Genomic DNA, 13,513 nt, shown 5'->3' on the forward strand with positions numbered 1-13,513 from the left:
TCCCTTTCATGTAAATGATTTTAGCTTTAAAATTCGGCCATTAAAAAAGGATTTATTTTGGCAGACTTTTTTTCCGAATTTGCGCATTTAAAAAAAATCCAGGATTTTTTCTCCCAAATTTTGATGTTCCTTAATCCTTCCCTAAGGTAATGTGAGGTTCGATCGGTTATTTTTGTTCATGATTATCTTAAAATCAAGAATCTTAATATGGTCCTTTTTGTTACTTTGTAGAATCATAAAAAAGAAAAATTTGGCATCAAATAGCAAGTTTTTCCTCTCTTTCAAAAAATTTATTTTTATAATTTCCACCAATTCACAGTGTGAAAGATATTTTTAAATTCAAAATATGTTTTAAAAAGAGAAAATTTTCAACAAAAAAAAATATTTTCAAATACAATTGAAATATTCTAGGGCTGTAAAAACCCACTTGTTCTTTGCCTCTATAAACTGGACAGAGCTTGAGAAGAAACGTTTAACTCCCCCCTTTAAACCACAGGTAGGTTGGATGGTGCTTGATATATCATTGATTGATTGATTGATTGATTGATTGATTGATTGATTGATTGACTGATTGGTTGGTTGATTGATTGATTGATTGATTGATTGATTGATGAATTAATTGAAATATTAAGATAGTGAGTGATAAATTTATTAATTGATTACTTTATAAATTGGTTGATATAATATTAATTAAAGTATTGATTAATTGATTGAAATATTAAGGTTGTGAGTGAGACTGATACTAGATATTTTGATTCCGAGTTCACTGGTCAGTATTTATATTCCAAAATATATTCTAAAATTGTATTTATTCCTAATTCAGTAATGGATCTATATTGGGCTGGCCGCCTAGGTTAATCTACATCCAAGCACAATTGGGAAAGGGGACCGTTGTGTCCATGGATAAATATCAATGGCCTAGAGCCTCGAACCCTTGTTCACTGACTGATGAGTTTTCTCTTAATAATAATAATAATGGATAAAAAGATGTTAGCTATTGTGTTTTACCCCCTCTATTAAATACTTGACTGAACCATTTAGACAAATCATGTTTGCTCATCTATTTTACAAGAACAGGGTTATGCACAAATAATGAACTTTTTCGATGATTGTAATTTCATCCATAAACTTTCGTTGAGGTCATGTGAGGTCCCACACAAAATTTGGGCCCTATCTGTTTAGTCATTTCGATGTTTATTGGATACTAACAAATTAACAGTATAAATGTAGATAGTTTACATCGTATATATTTTGTATCATTTGACTATCGCTATTTTAAGTGTCTATCTATCCCTATCTAAGTATCCATCTCTCCTTATCTAAGTATCTATCTATCCACTAAGTATCTATCTATCCCTATCTAAGTATCTATCTAACCTTATCCAAGTATCGAGGCAACTGATAAGCTGTTTCACTGATACTTTTTTACTTCCTCCAACCATTTAGTTTTCCTTATTCCGTAAAAAATTATCCTAAATTTTCTTTTCGCTCCTCAAAAATATTCGTAAAAAGTGAAGAAAAACTTCTTTAAATTTTTATTTAGTACACTGAGTTATAATATTTAAGGAACAGAAAATCCATGTTTTGAAGATGGTAATTAATAAAAATTTATTTCTGTCAAAAACTCGAATTACCAATCCTCATCTATGTTTTAAAAGTCTTTTCAACCCTAAAATCTAACTTTCTATGAACCTTGATTGAGTCCCGATTTTCTCCAAATTTAATTTGCGGTTTTTTAAAAACTCATTGAATATTTATGAATACGGAAGAAAAATGTTAACCCTGGTGGTCCTGGCCTAGCAGTGGGGGGGGGGAAGGGAGTTGATAAATACTCTGAGGTCTAATTTAATGAATTTGAACAGCGTCGCTGTACCGCCAATCACCGGTTCAAATTACTCGCTGGCTCAAATCTGATTAAAATTTCGAGTTGAACTAACCATAATTGAACCGCATCTCATGTTAGAACTGCGTCTAGGCGCGGATCAAAGTTTTTAAACTCGGCCCCGCTCAGTTTTTATGAATGAAAACGTTTTAAAAGTTTAATATTGTGTTTGTGTGCAGAGATCATGACAAGTTGTTTGAGCTTATACTGATGGACGAGGTATCTAAATTGCTTAAATATATTTTACAAATCTTACTTATTGGATTTTTAGAACTGAATAGAATTTTATTTATTCTACAACTTGTGCCCAATTTTTAAAAGCAAAGACTAAGAAAATGATCAAATTATGAATTTAAATAGTCTAATGAACATAATACGCAACATGTATACAGCGTGAACAGGCCCATTTATCAAGTACTATTAATTATTGCTTCAATGTCGTCTTCTATCCCACAATTTTCTGAGATGGAATTTAAAGAATTTTAGTCGCGGTTTAAATCTGCCAAAACCCGGTTTAAATTAAGCGCCGGCTTTAATCTTGAAGCATTTGATACAATTTTAAGTGGAACCAACCATATTTATTTAAGCCTCGGCTTAAATTTAAAACCGCCGCTCAAATTCTTCAAATTCCCCACTGGTTTCATAAATATTCGTAAGAATTTTGATTTCATATCCACAATCCACATCTCTTCTTCAAAACGACCAATTTTTAATCCCACTCAAACCCAATAAAATATGAGGAATTACGTTTTAGATGGAAGGTAGGCGTCATGTATGTATAGAGTGGCATGTCTAAATCACAGAGAAACCCCTATTAACTTGTTCTGATCAAGAATGAATAAAATGTTTATCTTATTTGAAGATTTTTTTTTCCAACTGTGGCTTCTCTTTAAAACTGACTCGGGGATTTATACTAGAGAAACATGAAGGACAGTGACAGAATTGAACACGATATTTTTCACTTTATTGATCGGAATAAAAGTTTAAACGGGCAAACCAATTTTCTACTAAAGGGACAATTGAAATTACAACTGTATATTCTAGGTGAGGTTCCCCCGATCTATTAGTCCTGAGGCCAAGGATCTGTTAAGCGGGTTACTTATCAAGGATCCTCTCCAGAGGCTGGGAGGAGGACAGGAGGATGCAGAGTAAGTAAAGAGTCAGTTCGCAAATAGTGATTTTCAAATTTTCTCTTTTTTCCTAACTCCCCAATTCTGACTACAAGGGATATACGAGCTCGTTGATGGAGGACTAATAAGGATTCACAGAGGTTAAAACTTTATTAATCCCTTCAGATGGATTAATTTTTTTCTTTTTGTGTACATGATTACCTCCAAATCGGGAATATCTTATTATGTTCCTTGTTGTTAAAGTCCAGAAGTATATATTTTGAAGATTTATGTAAAACTATGCATTTAGCGTGCGTCGCGCCCCCCCCCCCAGAGATGAACCGTTTACAGAGGTAAATACAAATAAACTTTTCCTCCCAAAAGAAAATAAGTTGTTGATTTTTAAGTGTTGAAGGGACTGTCCGCGTAATTTCAATTGATCCCTCATTTAATTAGTTGCATCTGAATCACGCAGGGATCTTTTAAAGCTGCATCTGTGAAAAATATTGGGATTCTTAATTTTGAATTGTTGGTTTGAGTAATTATTCTTATCAGAGATTAAAAAGGATTTTATCAGATGTCAACCCTTTATTGATCAGAAAAATGACTCAAGTAGATGTGGAAAGACTACTGTCGTGAATCATCCATGCATTCTATTTGAACATACATTTACAGTCCCTTTAACTTACTCAAATTAATTTCTTATTTATGTGTTAAAATGATGTAAATAAATGAAATAAATAAATAATAAAATAAAAGGATAACAGTCATTTCATGGAAAAATCACTATACTTATAATAAACCCAATGATATATGATATAGAAATTCTGTGTAATAATTGACAATCCAATTGATGAAGACAAAGAAAAGTTAAAATATATACTCCGTATGCAAAGTATTTTTCGAAAAACTTTGAAAAGAGACGTCAGAACATTTCAATTATTCAATTTTCATTTTAAATTATTCTTTCAGTTTTCCTACCAACCCAGCTCTGTTATCGGCACCAGCATTCTCTCAGGGCATTCATGGAGGTCATTTGAGGTCAAGAATTAACCTTGGTCACAGTCGACTGAGCCTGATGATGTTTTGGCACAAATTTGCCAACAAATATTTTTGATTGATTGATTGATTGCTTGGTCACAGTCGACTGAGCCTGATGATGTTTTGGCACAAATTTGCCAACAAATATTTCGGGAACAACAATTTTGGGCAATATTTCATTATTTTAATCCCATTATGACAAGAAAATATGTTTTAGATTAAAAAAATTTAATGAACATATCCATTAAAAGCGCAATTTTAACCAAATTTGGCGATCTGCGCAAGCATACCTTCTTTCTGGTTATGACAATTATTTTTCAAGAACAATACAGGGAATAAGGTGCTGCAGTGAAATAAGAAATGGTTCTCCAGAAAAAAAAAGCATTACTTAAATATCCATAATGCATTGAAAGTTTTGTAACCCTGCCAATACTTGCATTAAAACTCCCTGTCAACTCTAGAAATAAAACCTCCTGTCAACACTTAAATAAAACCCCCTGTCAACATTATAATTAAACCCTCCTGTCAACACTTAAATAAAACCCCCTGTCAACATTATAATTAAACCCTCCTGTCAACACTTAAATAAAACTCCCTGTCAACGGTGTTTTTTCCTATTTCGAATTGTTGTGCCAAACAAAAAGTGAAGAAAGTTTCCTAGAATGCGAAGTGGTCTCTTAACTAGTAAACAACAGAATATTATGAAATCTTGTTTTGTAATCAGTGTTAATGTTTGTTCAATAGTGTGTACATTTCACACACATTTATTATAGTTGAAATGATCAATTTTCAAAATGTGGAGCTTTTTTAAATAATTATGTTGACCCTTTATTGTTCTTTTTTTCTATCAAAAACAATGCGTGTAGTTAATATAAAACCTAGCAACAAATTTATAGGTCTCAGATTAAATTTTATTTTAGTCTCAGGAGTTGTTGGACGCTAAATCTTAACCGCTAAAATATTTACCACTAGCGGTGGATTTTCACATATTTGCCTCTTGAAGTGGAATTATGTCCGCCATTGAATCTGTTTAGATTTACCACTAATTGTACTTATATCCTGGTGAAAATAGTACCATAGTAAAAACTAGGGATGTGAATGGTTTTGAGGTCTGGTTTTGAATATGGTCAAATTTGTATCCTAATTCATATTCTCAATAAGTCTGCTTTTATTTTGTTGAACAACATTTTATTTTCTCTGGACATGACAGTAACTAAAACATTTTCGATACAATTGGTTAAGTTTTTTAAAAATATTTTTGTACAACTGGAAACATTTTGTGTAGAATGTAAGGTAACATAATAAGTATACATTTTATAAAGACTTACACCTCAAATAGCACATGTAACGTAAATATCCCACTCTGAGCAAGGAGCACTTTTTTCAGAAAAGGGTCTGTAATGGTACAAACGGATTTCTTGCTTAAGATGGTGTGCTCTAAGAGCATTAGAAGTGGGTCAGTAGCACCCCTCAAAAGTGACTCTTTTGGTTCATAACCAACTGACAGCAGCGACTTTTATCATCACTTTGATACACTTTAAATATTCAAATCAATTTGAAACTTTTTACGTAACCTAGGGGTGCCTAGACAGTGGTTCTCAAAATGTGGAACTCTAGTTAAACGGCGCGCAGGTGGGTTCCAAAAAATCATTATAAATCGTGATTTGCGGTATGAAGACGACCTCCAATCAAAAAGTGACACGAGTCCAAATTGTAGCCAGTAAATAAATAAGTCGATTTCTTTTTAACTTTTGAACCTCAAAACAAGCGGCCTCCAGAACCAAAGGAGCACTATTTAAACTTGCCCCCAACCTAAAGAGCCATTCTTTTATGTACCTTAAAACCCCTCTGTGTATATATGTGCTTCATTGCAATTGCAAAGGCACTGCCAGTGCCTTTTTGAAAAACAGGATCTTCGTCAGTACATGGAATTCTATTGGCTTAAAAGTATTTCTTTTCCATTTTGGCAAACAAATCTACAAAGTTCATCAAGTGACGGGGAAAGAGAAGGTGTAATGGTGCTTCTGTTTTCCCCTTTTTGATAGCACACATCCTAAACATAATCATATTATGAAAGAAAATTGGATTTTTCATAATTCAAAAATTGTGTTTGCAGAGGAATTAAAAAATCAGAGTTAGCTCAAATAAAATATGTATACCAACAGGTTGCAAAGATATTGGAATGAGAAATTTTTATTTTGAGCAACAAACTTAGTCTTCTTAAGATCATATTTGAAAGTATGAAAGAAAAAAAAATTATAACCAAATTTTTAAAAGTTTGCAGAGGAATTAAAAAATCAGAGTTAGCTCAAATAAAATATGTATACCAACAGGTTGCAAAGATATTGGAATGAGAAATTTTTATTTTGAGAAACAATCTTAGTCTTCTTAAGATCATCTTTGAAAATATGAAGAAGAATAATTATAACCAAATTTTTAAATTTTTTTTCTAAATTATAAAGAACGCGAAAATATGTGAAAAAAACAACAATTTTTTTTTGCGATAATTCAGCCCCCTACCTAAAAAGGGCCGTACAGTTTTGGCGGCAATTGCTTCCAAGTCAGTCAGGTTTCAAAGATGCCAAATTTGAGATCAATCCCTTAAAAATCAAAAAAAATGGCATCGTTTTAAGTTTTAAGATGCTCTGTAACATGTTGATATAAGTTCTAAAATCTTAAGTACCATACAAAAATCGGTGAACTTGCTCTTTTTGTTCTAAAATCGTCAATTTTGACTTTTTTTTATTTTTTTAGATTACATTTAACTGTAGTTGGGGAACCTAAAACGTTTTGCAATTGCTCAAAAACGCCGCGAGTTAAGGCCTCCGACCTCCAAAACTGTTGTAGGCTTCAGAGTCCAGAGGGCTTATTTGTGGAGATAGAGGTCTCAATTTCATTTCTGCTCCACCATTTTCATATATTGGCTACACCTTTGTACTTTGTAACTTTTGATTGGAGGTTGTCTCCTTGCCGCAATTTGCGTTTCATAATAACTTGGCCTCGTGTTTACTTAAAGGCCCAATTTGTGGGGGTAGATATTACCTCCCTCTACAGCACATTAAATATGGTTAAAGTGTCAAGAGACATTTCAAAAATCAATTAATTAAGCACATAACTGTTATGGACCAAAAGAGACACTTTTTGAGGTAGGCTCCAGATCCACTTCTAGGGCTTCTAGAGCAAAATGTTTGAAGTAACAAATCCTTTTTGGACCCCCCAGACTTCATTTCTACAATAAAAAATTCTCTTTTGGTCCATGTTGGACAAAAAGAACTACTTTTTGAGGTAGGCTCCCAACCCACTTCTAGCGCTCTTAAAGCAAAACGTCTTAATTAAAAAATCCTTTTTAGACCCTCAAGACTCCATTTCTAAAAAAAAAATGTCTCTTTATTTGGTCAATTTGGGTTAACCTAACCTTTATATTTGAAACCAAACCTGAAAGCGTTATATGCCACCCTCCCTTCTAAAAACCAACCTAACTACCTATTTATTTTAACACCAATATCAATATCAATGTTCCCCAAACACTCTTGCTTTCTATTGTTAGTAAAAAAATTATGCTATGAAAGTAAAAAATGTCCAGATTCAAGGTCATTTTCAAATTGTAGTTGATGCCTGATAAAAAAATCTTAAAAACGGACTTAAAAAATATCAAGATTTTGTTCATGGTCAAATATCTTCCATAATAACGCCAGCAATTGAAATGGCCGTAGAATGTTTTCATTTTAATTATTTTATTGAACAATTTTCTTTGTTCAAAAATGATGTAAAAATTATTTGAAATCTTTATGTTGTTAAAATGCTTATATATAATTTTAATAAATTGCTTTATTGTTTCAACATTTTTTATACTAAAATCGAAAACAGTTTCTTGTTAAATAATTTTTATTGTTGTAGTATTGTCGTTTGTTGTCATTTTCATTCTCATTAATGTTGTTTCAAACTTGCCACCGATATTAACAAATTCATTCAGATTTGGTCATTGTTTTTAATTCATGAAATTGAAATCTGGACTAAATTAATTATTTCTCTATTGGTTTTGAAACCATATTTTGGAAACGCCAGTACTAGGGTAATCTTCTAATTCTTTCAAAATCTAAAGACGACCTGTATATTGTCACTCAACTGTCATGTTTCGTGAGATTAAAATCAGCTAGCAAGAACAATATCATTATTTTTCATAAGATTACACCTTGTTTTCAGTATAATCCACATTCTGACTAAAGTTGAAATAGAAATTGGTTAACACTTGGGGTGCCCATTTTTCCTTAATAATCTTTACATGTGATTAAGAAGGAAATGGGACAGAGTTAGATCGGCATATATCCTCTCCCTGTAACGTAATTTTAAGTATCCCTCAATTGATAGTGGCATGCCCCTTTTGTCTGGTAAAGAATGATGACATTTTTGTTCTAAAGGTATTTTCATTTCTTTGGGAAAGTTTCTGGGCATTTTTTATTAACGCATGGAGATATCATCAAAATTAAAACATTAACTCAGAAAAGGACGTTATCTTAAACGTTTTTAATCTGATAAAGCGTTAAAAGTACCTATGTAAATTGTACATGCTCTCTTTCTCTTCAAATTTTCGACGCCAGTCCTTAAAGTCAATACGTTCCGAAATGTAAAATCTTGATGTCTGAAATGTTCAGAAATGTAGAATCTTGATGTCTGAAATGTTCAGAAATGTAGAATCTTGATTTCTCAATTGGGTAATGTGACTTCGGTCCTACAGAGCTTCCGTCTTGCGATACTTGGGATCTACTGAAACATCGGACTTACAGGCTACGACAGCTGTATGTCGGATGTACATTCCATTTTGTTAAACCGACCTACGCAGGAACTGCAGATTTTGTCAGTATGTAGTTGACAGTACTATTAAAAGATGATTTCGCTTTTTCCGTTGCACACACATTTGTAGGTTGGATGCACAACTTTTTTAGGTCGGATGAACAGCTTTTTATAGGTCAGATGCACAACTTTTGTAGATCGGATCAACACATTTTGTAGGTCGAATGCACACTTTGTGTATGTATTATGTTAAGTCTGGGCCGAGAGCTGCGGCCATGTTATCATGTGACAAAGTGATAGCCGATATGTTAGGTTAAGACAATTTCTGGGCCTGCGGCCACATTATCAAATTGATAAAGTAAAAGCGGATATGTGGGTTTGGGTTAGGTTAAAACAATTCCTGGGCCGAGTGCTGCGGCTACTTAATAATTATGTGCATGAGACTTATTAAATGTGTGCATCTTTCTATGCATGTGTCATCTGACCTATAAAAGGTGTGCAACCGACCTAATAAGGTTGTTCATCCGACCTACAAAAGGTCTGCATCCAACCTGTAGTAAGTGTGCAACAGACCTTGCAGTAGGTCGGATGCACAACTTTTTTTTCAATCGGGTGTGTATTCCACATACAGTTCATCGGACCAACAGCAACTAGAAGCTGCTGAAAAACCACGTGCGGGTAGGTCCTAAGTATCGTAGGAACAAATTTTTAAAATTTCAATCATTCATAAACCTTCCCTGGGGTCCCTAGATGTCCCACAAAAAATTTGGGCCCGATCGGTTCAGCCGTTTTGACGTTTATTGGATACAAACAGACAGACAGACAAACAGACAAGCCAAATTTATATATAGATTGAAAACACTAACAATTCTAACATATCGTGGCGTGAATACACTGTTAGAATTCTAAAATATTGTGTTGTGAATGCACAAACAATCTACAATATCGTGGTATTATTACAATGTTAGATATCTAACCAATCTTGGTGTAAATCAAAGTGAATATTAATTGTAACCCAATAAGTCCTCATACGGACCTGGAGCTAAGATGTAACCATTGTGAGCTCAATAGCTCGGAATAGAGATAGTTCCATTGATGATACCGCTTCAGTTCTCATACGAACCCGGAGCTAAGCTCAGAGAGGATAGTTCTATTGATGTAACCCCTTCAGTATACAGACCCGGAGCTAAGCTCGGATTGCAAGTAGTCCGGCCAATAAACAAGACAACGTATTAGCTCTTTTGTATATAGCTGTAGGTTGGACAAAAGGTGGGGCGGATGATAAGTCGCTAATGTAGAGAAATATTTATCTGTTTAGAAATGCCAACCCAGAGAACATGAGTTAGAGGCATGGTTTTGAACGCGTGGAAAAAGCAAGCTGCCGTTGAAACCAGGAATTCTATTGTTAATTTATCCAATAGGCAGTAGAAACGGCTGGAAAACGAGGCAGGAGAAAATAGCATGACCTGGGCTAAAACCGAAACGAAGAGCTCCGGCTTTCCATGGATCATTAGTATCATTTTTATTTGTTCATTTTTTACTTGGTAATGCATTTCTTCCTATACTCTGTAGATTTACTCACATCAGTTTTAAGGCTTCAGATTTCCTTGATTTCATACTACTTTTAAATGTAACATTATTACTTTGGGTGTAAATACACTGCTAGAATTATAACATATTACACAGTTAGAATTCCAACTAATCGAGTTGTAAATATACTATTAGAATTCCATTTAATCAGATTGGAAATACAATGTTAAAATTCCAAATAATCGTGGTGTAAATGCACTGTTATAATAATTATAGCATTACCGTGGTGTGAATAAACTGTTAAAATTCCAACATATCATGAAATAAATACACTGTTAGAATTATAACATATCGGTATAAACCATAAACCTTACACTATAATCCATTATAATGTCGGTCTTTGAGCAAACATTCTCTAAAACCCAAACCCAATAATTTTCACTGAGATTGCCGGCAAACAGAACAACTCGTGCAGTGAATACGGTTCAAATAGTAAAAGCTTAAAAATCGTCAAACAAAGCAACTCGTGCAGTAAACACGTTTCAAAATAGTAAAACTTAAAATTCGTGATTTTGCAGTGAACAACAAAATTTTGTAACCAAACGGTTCAGTAGTTTAAATGTCGTTTTAGTACTGTTTAATAGTGTTAAAACTATGAAAGTAATTTCAAATGACCTTTTCGATAATAGAGTGGCATCATATTCATGGCATGCAAGATTTACGAATGCACCATTATAAATTAAATATCCATGCGTATTATTGTGTATGTTTTTAAAATCTGATTATCATGTTCGTGGTTCCTCTAAGTAATAAAACTTACTTGAATATTTCTTGCTTTAAAAGCAATTGAGAAATTAACAGAAGATAGAAAAACGTATTTTCACAATTATTTATTAGACTAGGTTTCTTGCAGTCTGTATCCGGAATTTTTATATGTAGACTGCAACACCTACAGTCGAGCTTTTAATACTTGCACTTTCTTAATACCTGCTTTAAGAAAAATTACCGGTATGAAAAGAGGCACACAGCTCCATAATATCATATTTTAAATAATAGACAATAGAATATAAATATTAAATATATTTGAACGAATGTTTATTTGGACAATAGAAGCTGGAAAAGAGAGTAAATGTAATTTGCTTTTCTAGGCCTGCCATTTCTCCACGGACAGTGGAGCAACTAGAGGGGGGGGGGGAAACTTGGCATATTTCGCCCCCTCTCACTTGGCTCCAGCATGATCATGATTGTGGACCTCTTTTATCTGCAAATTTTGTCAATAGAGAAAAAAATTCCAAATTTTTCTTTGAAGCTTCCCCGCATAATATCTAATAGAATTTCTAACTATTATCAGGAATAAAATATTAAGAAAATGTCCTTCATTGTTGTATCAACGCAGTTTAAACAAACTTCTTCATATTCAATTATTTTTCTTTTATCCTTACTATGTAATTTATTGTATTTTTTTGCAGGTTTTAACTTTTCTACATCGATGCTAAAATTTGCTGAATAAAGTCCTGTGCGACGTTTTATTTCAACAAAGTCCCTTACTTGCAAACAAGGACAGAGGGACTTCAATCAGAGAGACTAGAATGGATTATGGACAGACCAAATATAGTCAAGTACTGCCAGGAACTACTTAATACTTAGGACTGCACAGACCTACGGTTAAGGGACTTTATAGTTCATATAAAAGGACAAATATGACTAGTGAATATATTTCAAAATACTACTGTAGAATGTAATAGTATACAGTAAGTATGACTAAGCCAGGGACTATCATGCACTAAAATAAAAAAAAATACATGAAAAGGCATTAAAAGAACAGAATTTGTTTGGCGCTTCGCGTACATGTCGTCCATTTTGGATGTATATTTGTTTAAACACAAAAACAAGCTATGGATATAATAAGAAGTTGGTATATTATCGAGCACAAAGCCAACGCTTAAACAATAAAAATTTACTTCAAATCCTGAAAACAGCTGTTAAAAAAAAGTGCTAAATGCGCTATACTGTTCACGGAGATTAATTATGAAATATTATGTGATGTTAATTAAAGTCGTTTATATCGTTTTAAAGCTAAGAACATTTCCGCGGTTTTACCCAGTTCCCCAGTTTGAGACAATATGATCAAGGGGTTCATGAGTAATGATAGGACATACAATCAGAATACAAACTATCCTTTACATACTGAACTAGCTTGGGAACCCAGCTTTGCCTAAAGTTTTCTTTATAAGAGTCGAGAACTTTTAAACTAAATCTAAGAAAATTCCCGTGGTTCTACAGAGTTCCCCAACAAAAATTTCAGTCAAATCATATAAAGATATAAATTTGTCTAAACCTTTCCTGGGCTTAAGGTAGCTAAAATACAATAGTTTATATCTTCCCTAAAGAAAAACAAAACATATATAGGGTTTCTCTAGAAATATGGGAATTATTAGGAAAAGACAATAGATAATTAAACATCGCTAGTTTATGTACGCAAAACAGGGGGGCTGGATCTTAGCTACCTCTCCGTGTGTAAACTTAGTATAGTTTACTAATAAAGGATATTAAGAGATTATGGCCTAAAGATATAGTTGTGAGCCGAACAAAGGGAATAAGGTATAAACCATAAACCTTACACTATAATCCATTATAATGTCGGTCTTTGAGCAAACATGCTCTAAAACCCAAACCCAATAATTTTCTCTGAGATTGCCGGCAAACAGAACAACTCGTGCAGTGAATACGGTTCAAATAGTAAAAGCTTAAAAATCGTCAAACAAAGCAACTCGTGCAGTAAACACGTTTCAAAATAGTAAAANTTGACAACATTGTTCTGCAATTTCCTTGACTGTAGTCATGTTGTGTGTCTGTACCAAAAGAGTGTGCGTGTGTAATACCGAACTCGTCCACAACTGCAAAGCAGTGCGACTAGCTTTCTCATGCCAGACCAGCGCCATTTACCTTACCTTTATTCCTATTCCCTGTTTTAATATCACTTATGATTTCATTTTTTCCTTCTGCTTTATCAGACAGTTTTTTTCCAAAACGTATACATTTAACTTGAGTTGGAAAAATCAAAAATAAATGACAAATAAACGACGCTTTTCAAGCTTCTGATATTTGCTTTTTATCAATGATTTAATACTCGATTTCTTAAATTGCATCTTCATATTCC

At 33.3% G+C, this 13,513-nt stretch overlaps 1 protein-coding gene across 1 annotated transcript in view; it reads left to right on the forward strand.

The window, feature by feature from the left end:
• LOC111703865 (RAC-alpha serine/threonine-protein kinase) overlaps positions 1–3,055 on the forward strand; it is a 19,471-nt gene extending 16,416 nt beyond the window's left edge. Inside the window, exons 13-14 of the mRNA XM_023475942.1 lie at positions 2,062–2,101; positions 2,927–3,055. Of these exons, the coding sequence (XP_023331710.1) occupies positions 2,062–2,101; positions 2,927–3,034 (148 nt within the window). The 3' untranslated portion in view covers positions 3,035–3,055. The remainder of the gene's footprint in view (positions 1–2,061; positions 2,102–2,926) is intronic.
• The last annotated feature ends 10,458 nt before the right edge of the window (positions 3,056–13,513 follow it).

The sequence above is a fragment of the Eurytemora carolleeae genome, unplaced genomic scaffold (genome assembly GCF_000591075.1).
Source record: "Eurytemora carolleeae unplaced genomic scaffold, Eaff_2.0 scaffold401, whole genome shotgun sequence".
NCBI lineage: Eukaryota > Metazoa > Arthropoda > Copepoda > Calanoida > Temoridae > Eurytemora > Eurytemora carolleeae.